The sequence below is a fragment of the Haliaeetus albicilla genome, chromosome 4 (genome assembly GCF_947461875.1).
Source record: "Haliaeetus albicilla chromosome 4, bHalAlb1.1, whole genome shotgun sequence".
In the NCBI taxonomy this organism is placed as follows: Eukaryota; Metazoa; Chordata; class Aves; order Accipitriformes; family Accipitridae; genus Haliaeetus; species Haliaeetus albicilla.
In genome coordinates, this window is record NC_091486.1 from 24,871,639 (window position 1) to 24,898,637 (window position 26,999).

At 36.6% G+C, this 26,999-nt stretch overlaps 1 protein-coding gene across 6 annotated transcripts in view; it reads right to left on the minus strand.

Moving 5' to 3' along the window:
* OLA1 (Obg like ATPase 1) overlaps window positions 1-26,999 on the minus strand; it is a 104,104-nt gene that overhangs the window by 30,313 nt on the left and 46,792 nt on the right. For all 6 annotated transcript variants that reach the window (XM_069781454.1, XM_069781455.1, XM_069781459.1 and 3 more), the window contains 3 exons: window positions 23,847-24,022; window positions 11,078-11,158; window positions 10,716-10,813 (listed from right to left, as the gene is read on the minus strand). In XM_069781454.1, coding sequence (XP_069637555.1) covers window positions 10,716-10,813; window positions 11,078-11,158; window positions 23,847-24,022 — 355 coding nt within the window. The remainder of the gene's footprint in view (window positions 1-10,715; window positions 10,814-11,077; window positions 11,159-23,846; window positions 24,023-26,999) is intronic.

The window sequence follows — 26,999 nt, forward strand, 5'->3', positions numbered from 1 at the left end:
TGTAGCATGTGATAGTAAGACATGTTTCAAGACATGATCCAGACAGACAAATTCAATAAGCAGAATTTGAGGTACATACATGTACTTGTTTGCAAATCAGATACACCAATACTGAGTAACAGATTATGAAAGGAAAGTTACTTACTAATTTGGACATTGTTTAAGAGATACTGCTATAGTGATACTGATTGCAATGCCCAATCCAAATTTCCCCATACAGATGTTATTCCAAAAGGAATACAAGTAATTCTCTTGTTATTTCAGAATAGGAGACAATATTATCAGGGGGGATTTTTGCTTAAAAAAATTCTAAAATGAAAGCTCGCCTGCCAGTTATTACAACTGTTGATGTGTCTACCCTTAGAATGAAAGACTGTCTTTCCTCTCAGAAAACACCGGTTACAAGCAGCAATGAGGTATCAGATCCTAACACAGAGAAGGAGCTACTCACATTGCTCCCACCGCACCAAGTGAGACCACAGCCACTCACCCCTCTACAGTCACTCAACTGCCTTCCTCTCCGCCTTCCAAATTCTCAATAGGACCCCCACAAAAATAACTGGTGGTTTTTAAATGACATGTCAGATATAGGAATAAGGACCCAACAGATGTTAAAAGCTGGGGACATTTACCCATAGTAACTATTTTCCCCTTGATTTGAAAGACTTAATTTATTTGCTATATGGACTATGCACAACTTCTGTTTCTATGTTGTCTAGTTGACAAAGGCTAAAAATGCTCATTCATTCTGAAAGGCACAGGGCTCAATAAATTAATAATAGTAAGTAATAATAAATAACATACGATAACTTATGAATAAACAACTGCTATCAAGAATAATAATCTCTTGTACAATTATCTATCAGCCAATTTGTAGAGCAAGAAAGGGCAAATACCCCCTTTATTTTAAATAAATAAATAAATCCTACTGTCTAGGATGAGACCTGCTCATTAATGGGACAAATTCAAGCTATTCTTTGAGCTCATAAACCAAACCATGGCATATGTAGATCAGTCTCTACCCCTCTTTCCCTGCCAAAATTCTCCTGAGGTTCAAGTATGCAGAAAAAGGTAACTTGATTCAGCTGCAGCACATTAGCAGATAGCATTTTAACTGCAATGAGAGAAGTGTAACTGGACCTTTGCAAGTTGCATCACAAAGGAGAGAGAAAATATTTTTATAAGTCAACAATAAACAGAAAAATGCAGCAGAACAGAGCTCATCATCTCCAAGTAGATTTGGACACTCATTTTCAATCAAAGAATAATCTTTATCTCTGGGAAATTTAATTGAGTACACTATTTCACCTTACTTCCTTCTCTTTCTCTCATCAATATTATTACACCCAAAAATCACTGCAGTGAAGGTGGCTGTGCTTGTAACAGGCATGACACAAAAGAGTAAGGAAACAAAGTGTTCTATTTCTTCATTAGTAACAATATTTCTCATCAGGAAGTTGAAATGTGAAAGGGATTTTGACACAAACATCTACAGGCTTACATGCACAGTCAAACTGCTTTACTCTGAAATGAGTAAGAGTGAAATCACTACTGAACTATTTACCATTGGAAGTAGGATTCGAAATCTGCATTTGAGGTAACGATACTGTAGAGAGATGACAGCACTGATACGGTGGTTATTTCCCTAGTCTCCTCCAAAATCCCTGAGGACCTGTTGATCGGGTTGCATTGATGATCCTCAGGACTAACAACCCTGAACTGCAACATACTGTAAATTACAGAATCTGGTCCTCAATATAAAACCTGGGTTCCTAAATTGTTTACCCTTCCCCTTTCTTCCATTCTGTAACAAAGACAAGAGAGAAAAACATTGTTTCTCCTTCGCTTTTTCCATTTCAGTGTTTAAGACTTCACGGGCTTGGAGTATTATGAGAGATGCCTATTCTCCTAAATAGAAGCTAGTCTGAATCTAAAAACATAAGCCATAAAAAGCAAGATGAGACATTCTGAAGCTTAAAATCTCACTTTAGAGTATCAAAAAAGATATCAAGCTACTGAAAATTCCCAAACTCATTTAGTTGCCAGTAAAACTAATGTAGTAAAACGATATGAAACCATACATTGTCAAAAGCTATGCTCTAACCTACAATAAATAAGAGGCAAGCACTCTAAAGAAGAATTGATTCAAAGAACTAGAAGTCTGCATTCACGCAAGCAAGCAGACATTGCTTAGCCAGCAAAGTCTGTGACAGCAGCGTTCGCTGAAGGACCACAGCTACATACAACATACACTTAAATCACTCCAAGCACATTTGGAAAGCCTTTGAAAAAGAGGACTGACAGAACACATAGTTTCTTTGCAGACATCATTCAGGAAATAAATCGCTGATACAATTCCAGAAAAATATATGCAATTACTAGACAATATCAATATTTTTATTGGATAAATTGATTGTAAAGTAGAGAACATTTCCCAAAAACATTTTGTCTATGATTTCACCAGCACCAACACTTTTAGGGAAATACTAAGGAAAACTGGGGCATAAAGCACAAGCTTTCCAAACAGTGGAAAGTAAGTAGCAGAAAATCGAAGTAAGCGCTTTACACACTGTGCTGGGAAGAAAGAAGAGCAGTTATTTATTAGTCTCTGCTTTCTCCATATCCACTATGCAGTAACGAAATCTATACTCAGACACCTCTCTGCATCTCAGGTTTGTTTCTGAGCAGTTTAAGCATTCTTCAGTTTTTTAAACAGACTGAAGTTTGAAAAGGATGTCGTACCTTATGATGCATCCAGACTTAGGAACATGTCCACTGCAATGGTTTTGCAACCAAGTTTACAACATTGTCTCTGACAACGTCACCACATAACCATTTTTCTGTGGAAGTCCCTCTCTTCACCGCTCATGTTATCTACACATCGAATGCAGCAAAGTCGTGTAATTAATCTAGTGCCACATTATTCTCTCCCCTAGTACTATATACCTTAAGTAGTATGTGTTTATAAAGTTGACAAAAATATTTATTGAAAAGTCCCAATTCCAACCAAGATCAGGAAGAAACAAAGTTTCTGAAGTATTCACACAGTATATACAAATAAAGATGCCCCTTCTTACCCTGCACAGGTTGAGGTAACTTTATAAGTGGTTAAGTTTTTGCTTGGTGAAAGCTAGCATCTCTTGCTTGAGGTTTTGCCTACGAAAATCCAAGTGTTTAAACAAAATATTATACAAATTACTTGATTCTCCGGACTGCCACGGCAGATTAAAAAAGGTATCATTAGAAGGTAGCAATTCATAAGACTACACAAGCTGACTATAAAAACTGGTGGAGCATCCAAACTCAAAGCTGCTGCGGTTGTTCAATGTCACAACTGCACCCACTGAATTGTGTATAAACAGCTCAGAAATTATGGTGATGACAGCGGAAAAAGAATAAGCACACCATGAAAAGCATCTGGAGAGAGAAGAAGAAAAGGAACAGAAGATGGGAAGCAAAGCCGAATTGTTCAAAAGGAGCTTTGGTATGACATGCAGCTGGTAAGACAGGGATCATACACACAGCAATGAAGTTGAAAAGTTACTCATAGCTGCTTTCACTCAGCACAGCCTTACTGATATGAAGTGTTAATAGGTAGTTCTTTTGCGTTACTCTGATAGTATAACCAGCGTGATGCACACGGATGCTCTCAGAGAACACAGGAGGCTCGCCGGGGTACGGCTGTGTTGGGCTGGTGTTTGGTGCTGTGGTAGGCCGGGCTGTCACCTATCACTCACAGCATTGCAGAAACTGTTCTTCATTACTCTGGTCATCCTGCTCTCTACAGTCTGCAGCCTCTGAGGAGTTGCAAGAATAGCTTGAAGCTACCTTTATCTGCCCAGGACAGGCCTTCCCAAAAACCAGGAGGTGCCCCTCCGCACCCCCCCTCCCCCGCACCTTTTACCAGTTTCAAAATTCCGTGTATCCTAAGTAAATTACTGAGGCCTTATTTCCTGACTTTGCAACCTACACTGTAGCTATTTATAAGTGCCATGTTGTAACCAGGTGGACTGAAATTTTTGAAAACAGCTTCACCATACAGCATTGCCCATTTTTAAAACATCCCAGAAACATTTTATTTGAAAAATTTTACTGTCCTAATGCTTAGGAGCCAAGACTTTACGTTTGGCACAGAGCAACTCAGTATCAGAGATAAACCATTGCACTTGCGCGAAAGTCCATCCAAATCAGAAATTCATGTCCTCAGTAGCAAAACTGCTCAAATTTAACACTGCAGAGTTGCAGCAATTTAATCTCTTTCTGTAATCCACAGCACCTGCATGCAAGCAGAGCACTGGAGTGAAGCTAGACTTTTCCTGGAAGGTGTTTTCGTGTCTGGGGCGAGGTTACACACCAGAGCTGAGAGCAGGGACCCGTCTTCCCCATGCGTAGAGACATGTCCCCAACACCTGCTGTTACCCAGACAATATGCATTCACATTCAAACGGATGGGGGACTCTAGAGGGGGAAGCAAAGGAAAGGAAAGCAAAGCAAAGCAGGAAGTCTGGTGAAAGAAATCATCCAGACCAGAGGACTGGACTGGAACTAAGCCAGCAAGAATGGGATGAAATCAGAGAAAAGGGAGAGACAATCTGGCAAAGACCCACAGAGAACAAATAAGTCAGCTAGGAAAGGGTTGGGGAAAAAAGTTTGGGATAGACAGAACAACTCAATGAAAAGTCACTGGAATTGGTAAGACAAAAGACTACAAGAAGTCAACAGGCAATGTCAGGCAATGGTGCTGGAAAGAAAAGAGATTGCCATTAGGTTGATGGATGACAAATTAATTTGTATTCATTAATTAATTTGTGTAAGACATAATAAAGAATAACTGTTTTTTAAGCAAACAGCATGCACTATCCCCTACTATAGTAGGTAAGCGCTCTGTGGAAAACATATGCCATCGTCTAGTTAGAGCAACCTGAGCTGTAAGGTACTCTCTCTCAATCAGGCACTAAAGGTGCAACAGGACACCTAAATTCTGGATCTTGTTAACTTCGAGTATCTGACTTCGCAACTTGTGTGTGCAAAACTCCATTTATACACAGATAATATAAATAAATGTTTTAAAAACATTTCAGTTGGGAGGCAGGGACAAGAAGTGCAACATATTTTAAAAAAATCATTGATTTTCCAAGTCTGTCAGCACAGAAGATAGCCTTAAAATCATTAAGTGGCTATGTCAAGAAAACATCTCAATACCACGGTGGCATTACAACTTATAATTATGATTTAAAGAATTCTACATCAAATGCATTTTCAAATATATTTATAAGAATAAAATTTACCTGCGTAAATATCCATGACTATATGACCTACAGTATATTTAAATATACACTTACTGTAATTCAGAAAAATAAATGTAATTCAGAAGCTGAAGGCAGTGAAACCTGCATCCTGCCCTCACTTGGGTATCTTGCTACATGACTAATATGCTGGTATTTGCAAGTAACTGTTTGCTCTAAGTGATGTAATTTTGTTTGTCTTTGCACTGCAAAGGTTCATTAACAGCAGCATCCCTCCTTTTAGAAGAGGAATGACTTTTAGGTATTGGGTCCCAATGGGAATTTTTTTGGTTTTAGCAAAATTTGCAAAGTTAACCTATTTCAGGCTTAAAAGGGAAAAAGGGTGAAAGGTGAAAAGGGCTGAAACTTGGACGGTGAAAGGAGATTGTGTTTCCATGGGACTAAGATGGAGATATTTCACACTTTTATTGAGTCACCGTATTTCTAGTTGTAAAAGAGATGGAGATGGCCTGCAGCTGTTCTTTCCCTTAACTTTACTTCCTGTGAATTTATTTACTAAGATTCTTAAATATCCATATCCTTATACTGCCTGTTAAATCATGTTTTGCTTCAAGGCATGTCACGTTAATATTACCATTTCCATTATTCTTTATTTCTTTTGGTTTTTAAAATGTCTTTTTGAAAGGTCTCAAATCAAAATGCAGGTAAAATGCTAAGGAAGAACTTCCATTCTAATTTTTTTTTACATAGAGGTCAAATATTTATTGCTAACCAATTTAAGAAGAGTGTACAAAAACAGTATCTCCAAGACTTCTCCAAAATCAGCCATTATTTAAGGGTGGAAGGGGAGGTTTGGGAGCATAGGGGTTTTTTGCTGTTGAGTTTCTTTTAAGTTTTCTTTTCTTGTTTTTAACAGGCATACTAAAGCCATGAAAACCTTCTGGATAGCACTTCTCTTGTCACCATCCTCTTGCTCTGCCAGCACATAACATTGCCTTGCCCTTTTGCTAAGACAGTGAACACACAACTATTAGATCTATTCTACTACTGGGCACGTACCCACGGAAATATAACCAAGAACAAGAAGTCTCCATTTACCACCAGATAACAACTTTCCTAACTAGTTTAAAAGTGAAAGGCTGAGTGAAGCACATTAATTCATACTCAAGACTATTGAGTCTTCCTTGTACTTTACCCTTGATATTTCTTTCTTCATGTCAAATTCCGCTCCCTTCCCCGGCTTTTTTTTTTTTTAATATTTGGAACATCTGAAGCAATATGGAAAAGATGAATAGAAAAGGATTATTCACTCTCATACTACAAGATCTAAGGAGCATCAAATGAAATTATGATGTGGCAGATCCAAAACAAGCATAAGGAAGTACTTCTCCATATAGCACATAGTTAAACTGTGGAAGTCCCTGCTCCAGGATATTAGGATGCCAAAAGTATACTTAAGTTCAAAAGGTCAATGGCTAAATTCGTAGAATGAAAATCAGTGAAAAATTATTAACCACAAGTATATCATATCTGGCTTAGTCGGTTCTACAATAACAGATTGCAAGAAGCTGGATGCATACACTCTGTTTGCTTAATCTGTTCCTATAATCTTCCCTGGACATCTGTTAGTGGCCTGTCAGAAACATGATACCAGAAAAGACAGACCTTTCATCTGACCTAATTACGCCTCTCCTAGCTTAAGAACATTAAAAATGCTATAAAAATTAACAGGGAAAAGGTTATTTATTATGACATATATGCCACCCTTCTAAATACACAGGAATAAGGTACTTCAAGAGAGGTACCCTATCCCATCAACACCCAACTTATTTTTGTTAACAGAACATCTACCATAACATTTTGAGAAACAACCTCTTGAAAATAACATTAACACATTTGGATACTCAAAAGTCTGAATTATATTAGAGAAAGCAATGTTCAAAAACCTGTATCAAGTTTCAGATGACTTAGTTACGATGCTATAGATACTAGAAAAATCTTTAGCAGCATAGCCAGCTCTTGCATGGGATGAAAAAATTCACTTGTTTAGACCTGAGAAGCTGAGTCAAATGATCAGTCTATGCAGCTTTGACACATACAGTACTCCTGGTGCTCACTGTAAAGTGTAAGTCCAAAATACTGAACAGAACAGTATGCTACGCATGGTCCACTACATATGCTTATCAATTAGCTCGATATATTTCATAATTGGAATCCATATTATGACCCGCTAAAAGCACCCTCTTCAGCAAGACTAAAATGTAAACCTTTAATTAGATGAAGGGCTGATGAATCTCATGTCCTGGATTTATGTGACATCCTGTGACTCAGAAAGCAGCCTTAACTGAAAATTAATAGGCTTATTTAGAATACTTTCATGGTAAAACTCGAATACACGCATACCATGTTAAGGTACTAGATCCATATAAAAACCATTAGGAATTAGTAAATGAACAGCTTAAGTATTCGTTTAGAGCAGAGCAATATGTAGTAAGAATGGTTTCAGTGGATTCCCCCATACAACATCATGATTACTGTCATCTGATCATAACACAAGTGCGACTAACACAGCTGCCATGTCAGCTTCTCTTCAGGGGCTAGGTCTTAATCATAAATCAACTGAATGACTAATTCAACATTGTTAAAACCAGCAAGTAACTGCTTGGAGCCATTCCAGTTTTTACATCTTTCAAAAGGTCAATACACCTACTCAAACACACAATAGTCCTATCTTTCACAGTGTTTTCTTCTTTTCTTGGATTGAAAAATAACATGTTAGCACTTAAATGTAAGTGTGTTTTAACTAACAATTAAAATGTTCATTAATTCTGAAAGAGTGACCCAGTAAAACAAAGACAATTTTAGTTTTCCTCTCTATCCACAATCAAAAAGCCTCTCCTCGCCTTTGCTGTTTTAAACACTTTTATAGTTGTAAAAGTATTACGAAAGCATTTTACTGCCGAGCGTTTCCTGCATTAACCTTACTTTTGTTACAGTAATATTATGAATTAAGCTCAGAAATAAACTTTTTCAAGTTGAACAACTAGTCTAAATGTGGCTTGCATTTCAAATATGAACCTCTACCCCTCAAAATAATAACAAAAATCACAAACTAAGTGGCATCTAACAGTAAAATATATTCTAATCATTTACATCTGCTTGCATCACACAAATGACAGAAGCCTACCATTAGCATCCTTCATAGAAAACATTTTTTCTACTCTTAAATATAAAAGCTATGTTGCATAAACAGAGGATTTAAAGCTGTGGCAGAGTGGCCGAATGAAAGAAAATGGCAATCTTTCTGGTTCTAGTAGATGCCTTTCCCTATCACACAATGTTTCCCACTCATAAATACATGACAAATACTTCCTCAATCATTTTTTACGAGCAGGGATGCACAGGGGGTAGTCAATGGCTAGCTTGAGGGAAAATAGGAACAGCAGGAGGCAGAAACTGTACTGAAAATGGCTATGTGGTAAATTCTCTTCTGGAACATCACTCAGCTACCCAGGCTTTGATCTTTCAGCTACAATTACACTCACATCCATGAGATCTGGATATACTTTTTAAAAACTAAATCATTAATTGTAATAGAAACAGTTAAACCATTTCATTATATGACTCCTCTACTCAAACATCTGACTTTTTACAAATTAAAAATTGCAATTTATACAAAGATTTGCTTTCAATTGGGTTTAACTATGTCATCATCACAACTAGTCTCACAAAAAACATGGGGTGACTGGCGACAGCTAAATCACAGACTGGCGTCTCCTAAGTAGTCTGTCTACCATTAGGGTCTGGGAAACGGTATTTACTGTACAATTAGAGCCAGGGAGCTCTACCTGTAATCATCCAAATACAGGTGCGAGGATCCTTTTTTGGACAGGGAAACCAACTCATCCATTTTCACATAAACTTCCACGTCTGTACTGTTATAGCAAGCTTTAGGAAATCTCACCACTCGTCAGATGATATTTTTTTCAAAGTACAATAACAGAGCAAATACTACTATTCTGATTTTAAAGACTTCCTTGGCTAGAACCACTTTTAATGTTTAAATCGTCATACCCAAAAAACATTCAAAGGAGGAACAAATTAATTTAAAATTGTAAAATTTGGCAAAATATGAAAAGCTTACATTATTACACTGGTTACCAAGCTTATCCCAAAGTCTGTGTTTTGCGATGAGAGGGTTTCCTATCAAATAGGTTAAATTTTGTTCTTCAATACTAACACAAAATGTCTTGGAGTATCAAAAGGACAGTTTTAGTTGCAGTAATTTCACAGAATTTATTCTAATGATTTATTGGAGTTAACCATCTGACATTAATTATTGTTTTGGCTTCCAGTCTATGAATGTTTATTTTTCAGTTTAAAGCCTTCTCACTCTTTGATATCATATGGAAATGAGAATTTTTAATGGAAAATTGAAACCATGTGCATCTAAGTACTTAATGAAGTACAGGGAGGAACAGAGGGTGTACTTTAGGAGAATTCAGATATTCCGCTTTAGATACTTTTGATTTGTTTGGATGAGCTACACGCATATATCTGTTCACAAACATACGTTTATACATCTTCAAAGTATCTCACAAGTACAGCATTTAAGGATCTGAATACTAAGAAAAGGTTTGTTGTTTAGTTGGGTTTTTTAAGCTAAATATACAGCTATAGATTTTTTCTTCATTGTATACTACTTAGTCTGTTCCCTCCTCCACAAACAAAGTATTCATCCCACCTAGAGGTTCTAGTGACATGCTAAATGCTGTACTTCTCAACAGCAGATTCCCACCATATGCCTACCATGTTAGGACTGGATCCTCATGCAGTTCACTGAATGTCTGATAGATTGATTTCATAACCATCATGTACTTAAGTCATAATATTGATGTCAGGAATACTTGAGTAAAACCTGTGCTGTTCATGGCATTAAAGCTCATCAAAACAGGCCTGTAAACCATAAGCAAAGTGCAAGCAGTGGCAAGGAAGCCAGGCACCCAACTGCAAACAGAAGAGTACTGTTAAAATGGGCAATTTTGCCACAGTTTGAAAGATTTCTGTGCAACTCGCACAGCTTTAGTCCTCCGACATTCAATTCATTCCTTTGGAATGAAAAAGATGTTGTTCAGACAATCAGCATTATATAACATGATAAAACCATATGTTTATTTAAATCAGTACTTCTAAATCAAATATCTTTTCTTCACAGTTAATGGATTCATGTAAAAATATAGGGAAGGAAAGCATATTCTTTTCTATTCTGCGCTTTCATTCAGGGTTTCGCCATATGCATTGTACTCAAGCAGCAGGTCAATGGGAGTGTAACAAGTAACGGAAGTGCAACATTAGTTTTTATTCCTATTTTAATTAATATCCTTAGTGATCTTAATGTGCAAGGAATTATTTACCATTGAAATGTGGAATAGAAGCATAAACTTAGATATTTAACCTGCACACACTCACCACTTGTTTTTCTTTCTAATGTAGTCTTTTTCAGAGAGGTTAACCAAGTAGATCATCGGTTTTGAAGTAAAAAACAAATGTTTGTTCAAAACATCAATCTAGAAGTGAAAATATAGGAGAAGAATTTTAAAAAGAAGTTATACCAACTTGAGTTAATTTTATGACCATCTTCCTCATGGCATGTCTGAGACGGCAACATGATTAAAGTGTAATATATAGACCACTGATAAACACAGAATTGGCTGATAAATTTAATGTTCAATACACTATAAATATGAAATCTAAAAGAAAAACCTTTAAAAAAAGACAGTAACAGGTAGCAAAATCAGAAGTCAATTCATGGGATAGTATTTACAGCCTACCTCTTTGTCATTCCAATCATGATAGAAGCGGACAGCTTTCTTTTCATCTATTACCCATGTCTTGATTTTGCACATTACGTCCTACGCAAGAGCAAGAAAAAACAAAGTCAAAAACTCAGCTGGATATCGACCATTCTCTTCCACAAACAAGGCGTGTCTACATTAAGTTTCAAGACATACACAAATTAAAAATTAGATAACACCGTTTAAAAACAAATTTTTACTCTCCCAGAAAAACAGAAATTGCTGCTTTAAAAGTCACTAAAGAGCAGTATCAATTATTAAAGCGATACAAGTCGCATAATGAGGAAGTTAAAATATACAATACTCAAGTATCACCTCTCGCCGCCACGAAAATTAGCAGAGCTCATAAAACATATGTAAAAATCAGTACATTTTAGATTGCTTTTCAAACTCAGTAAGACGCGACATTTCAGCATCCAGCAGGAGAGACCACGTACAATATAAACATGCCATTAAGAAAAGGGAATGGGAGGGAAAAAACACGGCAAATATCTTTTTTTTTTAAATTGTGAGCAAAAGAAATTGAGCCTATTATTGATGATCCACCCTTCAAGAAATTAATTCAAATGGCCAAAGCCCTTTTTATTCCGCATTAATTTTTCGCCAACACCTTCTCCCTCCCCCCCAAAATGAAACCTGCCAAAGCCTCCATTACACAATGGCAAGAGCCTTGCACTGGTGACCTCCAACCAGCTGCATTCACTTTCAGAACATCTCTCTCGGCAGGAAATCTAAAGGCCTTTTAGTTAGCAAGCTAGTGTGCATTCAGAAGGAGTAACTGCAGGAAGAGCCCAATGTGCTTTGTTTCTCTGGCCTTTCTTCACAGAAAGATTAATCATCTGTGAAATGGAAACGGCAAACAGCAAGTGACACAAACTGAACCCTTCAAGCCTTTCCTCATCAGTTTTGTGGTCATGAATCCGAAAGCTGCGTGTGGCACGGTTCTCCTTACAGGCAGGTGTTAATAAAAGGCTCTTGGGTCTGAAAGGTCAAACTCGGCTCTTCTAGGAGTAGTACATTTTAGAGTCGCCTATTTTTTGTTGTAGATAATTTATGATCATGCTTTAAATAATGCATTTTTAGGTTATAATTGACGCAACTGAGAATTAAGATCTTGAAAATACAAGGAAACATTCCTTTAACAGTTGAGCACACAACATTTTTTGCACTTAATGCTATGCGGCTGAAGTACATTTGTAAACAACTGCAAATAACATCAGTATTTACTACAGTCTTTCCTAGCCTTGCAGTTGCTTTAGTTGGGGGGGGAGAAGAGAAAAAAAAAAAAGAAAGAAAGAAAAAAAGAAAAAGCTCTTCTAAATCTTCAGATCCTGATTTGAAACCCTCCAGGAACAGGACTCCCCACAGATTTTAACAAGGAAGGGGCAAGCTAAAACTTTTAATGAAATCTAACATGTTCTGCCTAAGAATAATCACTTTTACTCTCCTATAACTGAATTTCACTCATAAATGTTTAAAAGTGGCTAATATAACACCATTTCCTACAAGGAGAAGATCAAAGTGCTATATTACAAATGCATTATGATTAAAAAAGCACTGTGCAGCTTTGCTATTAACTGTTCTTTAAACCCTAAAAGGCTTCCCATAGATCTCACTTGGCACTGCATATACAACCTTTGACAAGTAATGTAGACCATTTTTATTCATTGCCTAAAATTGTAGGCAATTATGTGCGTCACACTGGCCACCTGCAAATTCTGAATGCCTGCTCCAGTTGTCAGAGCAAAAAAACTAATGTCGGAGGGGATTAATCTAGGGGGAGAGAGTCCTCTTTAATGGCTCCAGCAGGTGAAATGGCCCAGCTGGTTACTATGATGAGTGGCCAGAACAGCTTATGTAGAGACATGCAACAAGATTACACATAAAGAAGAAAACAGTGGTACCATCTTATCTTTAACCCTATGTGCTTTTTATTTTTTTAATTAGTATAAACAAGATAAGGGAAGCAATTCTACCAATAGGTACTTTTCATTTAAGATCTTTATCCTCAGCTTTTGTTCAAATAGATATATAAAAATCAACACAATCTCCAAGATTCCTGTTCAGCAGTGAAGGAATTCTGATTACACACTATTTCGGGTTTTATACTAATTCTGTAGGCACGTACCACGTGGCTTTTGGCACTACAATTCCCCCCCAATAACAACACATTATTGCATATAATTGGAGTCGATAAAAAATTGACAGAAAAAAATTATAGCACAAGTTATCAAAGCCAATCTTTTAGGCTTAAGCAGTAACGAGATGGTTTTTAAGCACATTGTAAGGGTAGCTACATGACGCGGAACCTCCAGAAAATTTCAAGCATCAACGCAGCAAATAAAGTTTGCCCTTTCTAAAGAGCACTACCTAAGCACATAGCTGACAATCAGAACTTCTCTTCCACATTCACCTGCTACCTACGGTGACGCATCAAAACCCATTTTGGCACAGACCTAATTTTTCAGAGTTCTCATTTAGGTACCTGACTTGATGCTGTTTGCAACTATTGTTCTAAGGGAGTAATTACACACCTAACTTCCACAGGGAAGGCTGACCAACAACTGCATATGCTGGGGAGAACCGACAGCTGTATACTTGCAATTTTATTTTGGTTTTACAGAGAAGGTGGCAAAGTATTGGAAAACTTTCTTTAGATAAAAGGATGGAAACTTATAAGCAAACACAGCATTTATGTCTGAAGCTGGTGAGGCAGTAAGACACAAAGAAAAAATTTGGAAATAATTATTCAAAGTAAAATTTTCTTTGATGGACTATCTGGGCAGTCACACCACGCAGAATGTAAGGCAGACAGTCCAGAAATGAAAAAAGGGACAGATTCCCCTGCATCAAGGGTGGTGTCCCATTTAAATGAGATTTAATATGATCCCCTAACAAGAAATCATTAAATGCTAATGACAATATGAAGAAACACAACTATTTCCACATATTTTTTTTTTCACTCAGCTGCTCCAATACTGTAAACACACACACACAAAAAGGAAAAAGCACATTTTCAGGTTATATCTCACGTAGCACCATTTTTAGTTTTATTAATTGCTTCTGTTTAGGCCTGGTGAAAGAGTATGAACTGACCTTTTTATCTTCACTATCACTGTAACAGTCATTTAAACACATTTAATCACTACTCTAGTTAACTCCGAGATGCTTAATAACAGAATACAGACCAATGATCCACTTTGTTTCATTAGATCTGTCCTCCCCAGTTGCACACTTGGAGGTCAATCTGTCACCGGCAGAATGATCCACTTCTCCTTGTTTGATGAGGGGGGTATTCTTGTTCTGGTTTTCAGCTACCAACATTATAGCAAGCACCATTTAAAAAGCCACCCAAAACCCCTCCAAAATCCAATTTACTTACAGTTGTCAAGGCATATGAAATATAGCAAACTTCATGAATATCACACATCACTGTTTTAAACATCAGTTCATTTCTGACTATATCCTTGGCAATATATTTAGCACATGTGAATACTTAGTATATTTAGCCATACGCCATACAGCGATTTTAATTTATGTCCTGGTCTCATTTTCCAAAGGCAGCAAGTAGTCAACCCACAAATGCTAAGCAGGACTTTAGCAATAAGTCCCAATAGTATAAAAAACTATAAAGAAATACATTTAAATTGCATTTAGGAGATTTATCAAGACATGCTCATGAGACACTACTGCATAGAAAAATGTGCATACATTAATAAACTCTCTGGATGGATGATAGTAATAATGTGTGCCAATGCCAAATTCTTCTTACAGCATGAGGGACTAAACTGAAGCTTGGAAAACTCACTTGCCTACTTGGCATCAGAGAATTGTGAGTTTTTTGTTGTAAATTAGCAGGGCATGTAATTAACTTCCGCAAATTTAATAAAGAAGTAAGCAGTTGTGAGGATTATCACTTCACACTTCAAAGTGTAAGTGAATTCTCCGTGATCCTGCAGGCAGTGCAAAAGTCTCCGCGACTACAGACAGTAACTGTAAGTACAGTAGGCTTCCCCCCCCCACCCCCAAGGGAGATGTTTCTGGGAAGTACGGAATGTTTCTCAGCGCCTTATTCATTCCCTTCAAAACTTCCAAGATGTAATAACTGACCAGCTCCCTGTAAACACTTCAAAAGCAGTTAAATACTTTTTATTAAAATATTTCAATTGTCCAAAATTCTATCATTTTCACTGCTCTGCTCCTCAGACAAGCTATCAGGAGTACCTAAAACATTACCTGTAGCTCTTAGTTAGCTCCTCTCATTTCATACGGAAGTCCAACAGCACAGCATATCAATAATGAAGGTAGTACTGTGTAATATATTCAGACTTCCCTAAGGAATCTGGCTCAGTGACGTAAAGTATTTAATTCAAAAACCACTGCATTGCACACACTAAAGGGAGTCAACACCACCTAACCAGTAGGTCTCAGAATGTAACTGTAAATAGAAAATCCAATGAGTGTGCTTCTGGTGGCACTCCAAACAAATTATTTGCATTTCGCTAGTTATCATCTTTCATCAACAGCCTAAAAAAGACGATGTTAATGACACAGGCTCTGAGAATAGTACATTACTAACAACATGAATCATGTGTGTAGTGACCAGAACTGCTAGACAGATTTAGTGAAAACAAACAATGTTTTTCAATACAATAAATTCAAATTCATACACTTGCTGGGTGGAGGAGAAGCAAGGGTGGATACAGTATTTACCAGGTAGAGGACTTCCCCCTTGCAAGAGTGACTGAGAAGACTTGAGGGTCGCAAGCAAATGAACTGTATGTTCTGTAACTAAAATACAATCTTTGAGTATATAAACAGGCTAATGTTCAATGTGAATAATTCTACACTTATCTCTATTGAAACACTGAAAAACTAGAGAAAAATAAGAGGTTTTGAAAAAGTGCTTATACATGAAGACTCAGTGTGCTTAAATCTTATGCTTTTATTCTTATTGCATTTCATATACATATATAATTAACAAAAAACCTCACATAGTACAGGGCTTTTCACACTATCATACAGAAATCAAATGACTGAAAGTTGAAGCTTGACAAATACAGACTAAAGCTGTATCTTATTTCTAAATAGTAAAGATAATTAATCACTGGCACAGCTCATGCAAGTTACAGTAATTTATCTCTAGCTAGAAAATATTTAAATAAAGGTTAATTTTTTCCCCTAAGAGATACATTCTATTTTAACCACAATTGTGAGAATTAAACTGGGATATGTAAGAGATCAAACTAGATAATAATTAGTATTCCATCTGGCCTTCAAAATAGCTGTGATGGTTTTTCAGATACAGATAGGGAACTATGCTACTTGGAATAAAGAGTACTCGTAACTAGTTCAACTCTGCTGCACTAAAACCAGTTTATTGTGCACACACCAATTTCCTTGTTAACACAAGGTGTACAGCGTGCACCGTGCCCACAGTCCTCCCGTTCATGGCTTCCCTTGGAATCTTTTTCAGTTCTATTTAGCATAGCCTCAGGCTCTCTGCTTTTCCTGGAGGTTTTCTGGCAATTTAAAAGCATGAGGCTTTTAAAAGTAAGAATTTAAAGTAAGACAAAGTAAGAATTTATTGTAAAAACAATGTTTAGAAACAGTCCTATATTTAAAGGACAATTAAGACAAATTTTGCATTTTCAAAAAACAGGCTCGATCATGTTTTTCAATTGTGTTAAGTGCTTAAATAAGCTGTAGCAGCTGGGTGCAAGAAAGAGAACAAGTCAGGTACTGCATCAACTGGAGTGACAATGAGCTCCTCTGTGGTACAAAACAATGTCTAATCTCTTACAATTCCCTTGCTCACTGACTTTAATAAAAATACAATGGGAGAAGTAATGGATTTAGGACAAGTGTATTATCCTTTCTTTTATTCAATACCTTCTAACAGAGCCAGTACAAGCTATACATGATATAAGATTTACTCGGAGCTAGATGCCAATAATGTTTATGAACCACGGCAAGTACTTTCACCCAAAACATCCTACAAGCATTCCAGGCAATGTAATTCATGTCAATAATCCCCAAATTCTCCTGTGTGGGTCATCCTTGTGGGTTCTACGGCATTATACATAAAATGATACAGTCACTTGTAGCTTCTCAAAGAAAAAAGCAGGCAAGAATACAGAAAGCAGTCCATCTACAAGTGATTATTTCTAGCAGTTCAGAAATTCAGAACAGGGAAAATGCACTGAAAAGTAAAATGAAACATCTTCCGCAGAGTTCCACTAAACTTTTCTTACCGCATTAGTCTATACACACTTATTTCCAAATAAACCCACATGTGAATGCATTTGTTCTGGATGTGAATTAAGCCAAATGAAAAAGGTGTCTTTTTCAGAATACAAGTATTCATATATGGAGTTATTTTGGCATATGTATATACTATTTAAAAATTACACCATAGCTTGGATCTAGACATACCCATACAGACATTATTTACAAAAGTAATTACTTTAAGCCACTGTTCAAATCTACACAGGAAAGATCAGCCTTGACAGAAAGTATTTCAGCATTGACTTCTCTTTGTCTACTGATAATACCAAAAGAAATCCAAATGTGTATTTACACATTATGTACTTTTAAGTCAGGCTTTCCTACCGATTAATTCACAAACATCTGCCATGAATATTTTCCTGTTACATTCAAAATGTTCTCCAGAATGAACTTCAATTTCCTCTAAATACCACATTAAGCACAGTAAATGGTCCACTAAAGATTTTAGGCATAATTATATGCATTAAGAATATAAATATTTTCTCGATTCTCTATGATTTAAGTTACTAATTGTAACAGCCATCGGCAGAAAGTATGTCAACAGTGTACGCGTACGCTGCTCCTTTCCTTCCATCTCCAGTGGAACAAACTGGCCTCTCAAACTCTCCTCACAAAAAGAGACCAAAGAAAATGGAAAAAAAAACAAAACAAAAAACCACAAACAAACAAACAATTCACCACTGTATTTATCTTCAACTTGGAACAAAAGAAAGGTTAAAATTCCCAACTGACATCATCAGTTAGAGGAAATAAGAGTTCATCCATCCATGAGAACTCTGGCGAGCAGCTTGCAGCACGAGGTCAGCAAATTCTGCTCGGTGCCATCCCATTCATCGGAATATTGTAGGAAGGAAAGATTGTCACCCTGGTTTCACCTAGTATATATTGGTAATGAGAAGAAATTGGATCTACCAGCTCTTTGTCGTTTGTGAAGTATCTCCCACACCGTATTGGTAATTTGAAAGGAATGAAAAAACATCTTTCAAACAGTTACTGTATTATCAGGACAGGACCAAGATGTTAAATGGAAGGGAGGAGGGAGGAAGGGATTAAATCTACTTAAAACATCATTAGGAAGATTTTGCTTTACTCCTCATAGTACATATATGCTGACAGATACACATAGTCAATGCCTGTTGTCATTGTATCAATGATTAGTTCATCGCCCAGCGCAGCAACAAAACAAAGCTTGATGCTGTTCCTGGAAGTTAAATATGTACTAGATGGTTCTGGTACCATTACATTAAAAAAGGAGTCTCTAACTGTTCTTTTCATAATTGCAATTACTTTTGCTCTTACAAAATTTGTTTGATTTGAAAAACTAATCTTATTTTTAAATTGACAGACTTGAACAATGGAATTTAGATATCTCACAGGACTTGTAAAAGCACCCCTTTCAAGTGAAAACTGGAGGTTCAAATGCAGTGAACATTGATCATGACCTACTGTAAAAGCTGCCTTTCAACTGAAAATTGGAAGCTCAAACACTGCAGACATTGACACTGACCTAAAGATTTTGACTTCATATCACTAATATCAATAATCTGCGTGAACTCAAGTATAAATAATATTCTTGTGGTCAGATATATAAATCAGAATACCATTACCACTAAGAACTATTCTGTGCTGGAGTTCAAGATTTGGTGCCCTAACAAAGGGCTGAAGGAATAGCTATCTACTGCAGAAGGTCAATCTCTAAGGTCTAGAGGTGAATCTCACAATAAAGTTCACTTAACTATATTATATTGTATCAAGTTGAAGACTTCTGTCTCCAGGACTGAAAATCACATAAATTAAAAAATATATATTTTTAAAACAAGTTTTAAAATTTGTACATCCTGATCCATAAATTTGTACATATTTGCATTTTACTTTGAAATCTCCTACTACCCAAAATGACAGATAAATAAGCTAATAACAAAGGTTAGCGCCAATATCTTTCTCATGTCTCTGCAGACACCAGGACCAGACAGATTTAATAGATAAAATCAAAATCACTCTGATTGCTTTCTGAAATGATATTCGCACTGGTTTAATACATGCAAATAACAGGGGTATTTTTATTCTATAATAACTCTTTTAAAGGTTATAGCCAAAATAATATTTAAAGGTATGATGAGTTGGAAAGAATAGTAACCTTAGTAAAAGCAGACAGTCATTTCTAAGAAGGCAGTGAGAACTCTTGCAAAACAGACAAAAATATACATGTAAAGGAAGCTATTCCAAGCCTATGTCAACATGACATGTTGGTGATCTTGGACCATATTGTGTGACTGATTTTTAAGTAGAACTTGAAAGTTATTTCATTGATGGCTCCTTAACAGCAGTTGGCTATTTTATTTCTCCTGACAGGGGATTGAGAAATCAATTCTCTGAGAGACGGGATAAACAGTTAACACTGTATTCAACTGCAAAGCCAGGTCACCGCACAAAGGTGAACTTACCAACTGTATGCAGCATGGGCTTATGCGAAGGAAAAATTATAATTAACAAGTTACAACAGAGGTGCAAGAAGGCTGACAAATACAAATCTCAGATTTAAAAACTGTTAACTGATACAGACTGACAATTTTCTTTTTTTCTCCTCCTAAACCTTTTGGAGATTTCAGACTATCAAGTTCAGTTGTGGAAGCTTACTGATAAAGAGAATCCTCTAAAGCAGTCAATTCATATTTATGAAATAAGAATGACTTTTACTTTCAGTTAGGTTCCATGAAACACACAGTGAAATCCCCTTCGATGCCAACAGTAGTTTACACAGGTCACATGGAGATTGTAGCCTCTCTGAAATGAGTAACTTTCCCTTAGCCTTCATATTAAGGTTATTTGTTATATTCAGCAAACTACCAAAGGAAAAACATACTTGACCAAGATCAATATAATTTCTTTTCTTTCCTTTCCTCACCTTCTTCTTCTTCCCCTAATCTTATATAGTGTTCTTCCTCAATAAATCTCAAAGTGCTCTCAAAAAAAGTGGAAAGAAACAAAAAACAGAATTCAAGTGCTAGATGTTTTTTGTTCAGCAGGGGAAAGCAAGCCAGTGAAAGGTCTAAAAGTGATACAGGTAAGAAAGCTTGCAATATCTTTATCTGAATGAACCACAGAACTTTCACAACTCTCAACCAGTTACAACTCTTCAGAAATTCTCAAGTGTTTTTACATTAAATTACTCCCAAAAGGATGGGAAAAGGAAGAAAATGAAAAAGAGAGATATTAAAATTTTAACATTGCACCTTAAAAACAAAACAAAAACCAAACTCAAAACAACCTACAAATACCAAGTCTTTTCCCTTGTAACCTTCTAGTTTTCCTGAAAGGGAAAATGACTGGGAACACTCAGAGCACAGACAAGAGCAAAAGCCATTTGTTGGGCACCTCTGCTATGGAAAGAACAGAGTATTAGCAGTGGCTATGTATTATATCAGGAAATAACATAAAAAGACAAATCCTGCCAAGTTCTCTCCCAGCCCCTCCCTTGCCCCCCCCCCCTTTTTTTTAAAGACACCCTGTTTGAAAAAAAAGTATTATTTCCAGTCCATACTGTCTCTTAATGACTCTTCCACCCTGGAAAGAGGAAGCCTTAAACAGTAGCTGCAAGCTGCATAGAAAAAACATTACAAATTGTGCTGGACAGGGAACTCTTTCTGTGCCCAACAAGCTAACTGCAAAATGCAAAGGATTCAGAAAGTACAGAATGATCAAGCAGCCAAAATACAGTCCTAACATTTGGGTACTGCTTTAGGAAAGCATAATCTTTAACTGGTTTTTTTTTTTCACCAATCCCATCTGGTTTCTCTCCTAGACCCATTAAGTCATTTACCACGCAGTTTATCACGCAGTATACTACATAAATGCAACCATAGGTCTTCTCTGCAACACAAAATGTTAAAGGAAAAGAGACAAAGCAAACCGTACAGGAGTGCCTCACAACCCAGTGGCTGAATATCTAAATAAACCCATCTAGTGGCTGGAAAAGCCCAAGAATTGCTATTACAATCTTACAACTACACAAATCTATTTGTAGAAGCTGTGTAACTAGGCCTAAGGAATGATGTAGCCAGGAAAAGAAAAGTAACCAGGCAGAGCTGTCACAGGCCTTTACCATTAAAAAAGTCCATTTTACTAAGGTCTACTGTCTACTTTACAATTCAAACGTACAAGTCAAAGGAAGACAAGCAAGAAGGTCCAAGATCAGCAGGACTCACAGACGTGATGCCCCACAGCACTTCCCTGAAGAGATTCCCTAGAGACTGTAGTTCCTATGTGCAGCCTTTGTCTCAAGGGGAGCGTTAATTTGTGCCTCTCCATTCTGTTCAGTCACCCCTTTCCATGAAACAAAGGAATTTAATATCTTTGAAACCTCTATTGTTGTTGACAAACTCAGCTGAGACTGGTCAAGTGTAACAGCTGTTACTGAGAACAGAACTGGCGGAGCAACTCGACTTCAAGAACCTGGTGTTTTCTGTGCATGTGTTCAAAAAGAAAGGATAAAAAAAACCCCAAGGAATGACGGGAAGTGTAAGCTAGAAACACAAGATGACAAGATGACAAGTGATTTTGACGGATGAACTACAGATGAAGTAATAGTTTGGAGACTGAAGGAAGAGGCAGAGAGAAGGATGAGAACTGAAGCTGGGTAAAGACAGATTAATAATGTAGAGTTAAAAGTTAAAAGTTTTCTTTAATTAATTTAAATTGCGTTTCCAGATTTGAGGGGTTTTTATTTACTGTCTCCCTTGATTTGAGAATAATCTGACATTTTCTGTTTTCAAACACATACCAACTTCCTGTAGTTAAAAAAATGAGTAAGAGCAGCTCTGTCATACAACAGTAACTGTACCTACCACTCATTACAGTCATATGATGACTATTAACAGTTTTATTTAAAACACACTTCAGACTTCTTCCTTAGCACAGGAAGAACATAGAGGGTGATATGAAACTCTCAAAGCACCCAGAGAGATACACTCAAAAACTGGACAAGAACGTCTCCATCATGAGGAGCTGAGCAAAGCTGTTTCCAAAGACAGCAACACAAGAAAGCAAGTGAGAAGAGCTAAGGACTGGGGCAGAACAGCATCACAACCAATATAAAATTTAGCCTTAGGCTGAAGTTTGAATTCACCATGGACAGGATTTTTGCTTGCCCCTTCCTTTAAGATGAATTAAAAGGTGAAAGACTATGTGGATACTATTTGAAACTGTAGGCATAAGCAGCACTGTTGCTCTAAGCAGGTGCAACCTTTTGTAAAAAAGAAAAATCACTGCCCACATGTACCCAAGGCTGGGTTGACACATGTCAGATAAGACCTTAAATGAAGCATACCTGCTTCTCTCTCTCTGGGCTTATGTGCAAGTCTTCAAATCATCCAACAATAGCTATTTTTTCTGGCTTAGACCAATCAGGGAATAAAATACTTTTCAAGCCAGATGAAGACTAGTTTTTCACCAACAGAAGCTACCAAAGAAGTGCTTTTTAACACTGCATCATGAAGATGAGTATTTTGGAGAAGGATGTTCACTTTCAGTTCCTATTCACTTCCAAATACTAGGTAGGGCCAACAAATTTTCATTGCACTTCAATACTGATAAAATAAAGCACCAGCACTCATATGACATTGTTTTTCTAACTACTTTCTACTTAGAAAGCCATGGGAGAAAACAGTATTTTTTTACTACTTAATCGTTAGGCATAAATAGTCTATTTCCACACTGATACACTGCTGTAATAATTAGAGAATGTGCTTTATATACCACCTGAAATATTTACAGAAGATTAATGAAATAAAGAAAAATTAATAACTAGACTACTGGCAAAGTGTAGCAGACTCAAAAGTCAAGTGGCAGTAAAATAATCATTTACAAAAATATAGTTTGAAGTTGATAATTACTATACATTTCTAATTTACAAAGAAACACCACTACTACCCTGTGATAATTGAGCTCATTTAAGCAGCTTTCCACAACATTCTAAAATTAACTTCAACTAGCGGTCTTTATTTAACATGCACTAAAAGGCACAAAGCACAACCACACCAAGAAAATACATTCACTCGGTGGCTACAGGAATACTAGTATCAACAGACTAGAACTTAACAGCAAGAATAATTCAGAAGTGAGTCCTGGACTTTGAATTACAACTAAACACTGATGTAAGTTTGATGAAGCATTAGCAATTCTCATATAAAGCTGGGTCAGCAAGAAAATAACAGTTAAATTTTAAAAATTACAATTAGCTTTATCAGTGAAATCTTACACTGTCAACACAGCAAATAATTCATTCTAATAATTTTTTTATTCATAATAATAATTACTTTAACATACACATAAAAATAGTAGTAGTGTTTCGTGTTATACACATGGAAGATCAGTAACAAAGCCCAACAATACAAAAATTTCAATTTAATACAGAGAGTACTTAATGACCTACTTTTATAGGTCATATACTTATACTTACATATTCAGGTTTTAATTTCTTGTCTCCTCCTCTTACAGCTACTTTTTCAAGCTTGTCTATACTCTGCAAGATCAGCTCCTCATCTTTAAGCCTAAGCTCCTCATGTATTATTTCGATGTCACGAACGGGATCTACACTTCCTTCAACATGAGTGATATCATCATCTTCAAATGCTCCTAAAACAAAAGAACACTTAAATTACTTACTAAGCTAAAAAGACAAGAAACATATATTTACAACATACTATTAAGAGCCACAAGAGTTTGACATGAAAAAGTCAGTAGGTCTGACATATTGTCCACATGCAAGTGTCACCTGCAATATTTTATATCGTACTGGTTTAGTCTGTTAATTTACATATCAACTCCAGAATCCAAAGCTTTATAAAGATACATACAAAGCATAGCACTTTGCCATTTCACGAGAGCACTTAACACACCTTTAAGAGTTTCTTCTAAATAGGAACAGGCTAGAGCACTTTACTGAAAATAGGTACCACTGTATTTAATAGTATCTAACCTAGTAGTAACAAACATAGTAGCTAAATTGAACGTTGCAGAACATTATAATACATGCAGTAATGACTAAAAGACTCATGGAAAGAAAACCTTACAAATCACCCTGGCAGCCCTCACTGGCTGACCAATTTTATGCATTAAGAAAAAAAGAAGTTCTAGACAAAGAATTCTGAAGTTCTGAACGACTCTTAGTGTTTCCAAGGGAAACAGAGCTTAGAAAAAAAGGCCTGAAATCATCTGGCAGACCTCGTCCCTGTTTCAATCTACTTTATCACTGTGGTTCTGACGGTGATTAGATAATGAACCACTCAGACACACAATTTACACAGCAGCTAATTTCATCGGCCTGATTTGAGGGTATGGTTTTTAGGGGGCCATCAAAGAAGCAGATGAAGGTGCATTTGTCATATATGAGTGACAACCATTCACACTATCTGAACAAAATGGTGCTGGCCCTTATTAGAAACACATGCTATTATCACATATTTAAAGTGCAGTTGAAGCCATAATTTCAAATTGCCAACTGGAAACATAAGGGTAAAACAACCAGATATTACTGAAGCATGTGTGCTGACTTCATGCCCTTCTGAAGACAATCTGGCAACATAATTCAACCAGGATTTAAATTATCAGATATGCAGCATCACCAACACCCCACCCACCAAAAATCAATACATATTTAAAAAATAAAAATATTAACAACTAAAAACAGCTTATTACTTATTCCTGGATCAATTTTTCAGACCGTTTGCATGCCTATCTTGTAACATTAAAGATAGGCCTGAGAAATCAACCATGAAAATAATTTTAATATTACCAAAATGAAAATAATTTTTTTTTAACACAGTAGAAAAACCCCAAGGCACTTCTTGTACTAAATATAAGATAGCAAACAGGGTAAACTACAAACAATTCCTTAACTGATATACAGAAAGCTGGGGTTCTTTGTTGTCATGCACATCTTAAACTTCATCTTTTCTTTTAACTTTCTGAAATCAGTGGTTTCAGCAATAAAGATTTTACATCAAAACACACGGTACACAGGTTTAAAATGTTGTTGACAGTCAAATGTCAGAATAAGTTTCACACAAACTTATGAAAAGTCTTTAAAACAGTGGTTATCAGAATTTCCCTCCTTTCCCATCAGCTGTCTCTCTCCAAAGATGACCAGTGAGCTTGCTTGGTACAAGGAGAATCACCTCAGCAATAGATCCAACTCTGATGGTGGCCGTGATGGGAGAACAGGCTGCTCTGTCAAATGGAAACTCACTACACTAACCCATACTAATGACAGGCAATTAAAGTCAGCACCTGACTCAATGGGTCATGGGCTGTTCGGCTGAACAAATAGTAGAAAACAATTTAAACAGCTCTGTTGTGATTTAACAAGGAAAATACTGAATAAAAAGTGGGAAAAAAAGTAGGAAGACGTCACCATACAGATCGAAGAAAAGTCTACCTGCCCCGCCTTCTCAACAGGTGAGTAGTAGTTATGCAGCTAAAAAAGTAAGAAGTTTACCTTTCTTCTTTGTATCAAGAAAAAAGTCTCCATTACCATCTAAATAATAAACTCTCAAGTTATTTACATCTTCCTTCTGCATTTGGTGACCATGGGTTTAAAAAACAACAACAAACCCCCACACTGTTAAAGCCAGGAGAAAAGCTCCACGACTATAAAGATCTTGCATTTAGAACATAAAAAGTAAAGTAAACAGCTTGTTTTGGTCTTAAGGAAGAATGAAGTTTTTCTGAAAAAGCCCGTGTAAGGTGAATTAGCCAGTAATAACAAAGCACAGCTTATACATTAGTTATTTTTTTCCATTTTCTTCAACAACAGTAAAATACTTCTCCAGCAATTATCTTAATTTCTTCATATCTTCCCATTCCTTTTCACAAAAAAACAAAAAAATCCAGTTCTTTATTCATCCAAAACCAATTAATTCAGTGTAATTCCACCCCTATAAAACTGAATATATACATTTCACCATCGCTCTCTTCTCAGTCCACTAAACGCTTTAACCCACAGACACTTCCAACGTTCTGCCAGAGCTTTCTTCCCATCTCCTCCTCCCGTCAGCCGTCCTCATGCCCCTGTCAGCAGCCATCCTGCAGCTCATTTAGGCAACATCGATGACAAGAGACCCATCTGGCAATAGACGGTTGCATGGTCAAGTAAGGAGCCCCTCTACTGAGCTGATGATTTCCCATTCAAGGCAACGATTTAGCTTTCTCTCCTCCTCACTGGGTTGCTTGACTCATCTCATGGAAGAAATGAACACTAGTTGCATATTCCATTAAAACACTGGATTTTGAGCTTAAATTTTCAATTCTATATTTAGAGGAAAAGTGCATTTTCCTAACTTGGAGAGAAGAAAACCTGTCAACAGGTGTGCTGGCAAAGGTCATACAGTTCCCTTTTAAATAGACAGGTGATCCATTAAATTAATCATGGCAGTTTTTTTGGTTTTTTCTTAAGTTATCAGGAACACTTAGAGGAGAGAAATTTAAATATCTTCCCATTGAGACAGTCAGAGTCTGTAAGGAAGTGGTAGGTATAAGATTTTGTACACACAAAAGGCCAAACTGGCATTGATGTCCAGATTTGGGCATAAACTGAGAGGCTCTTCTTAACAAC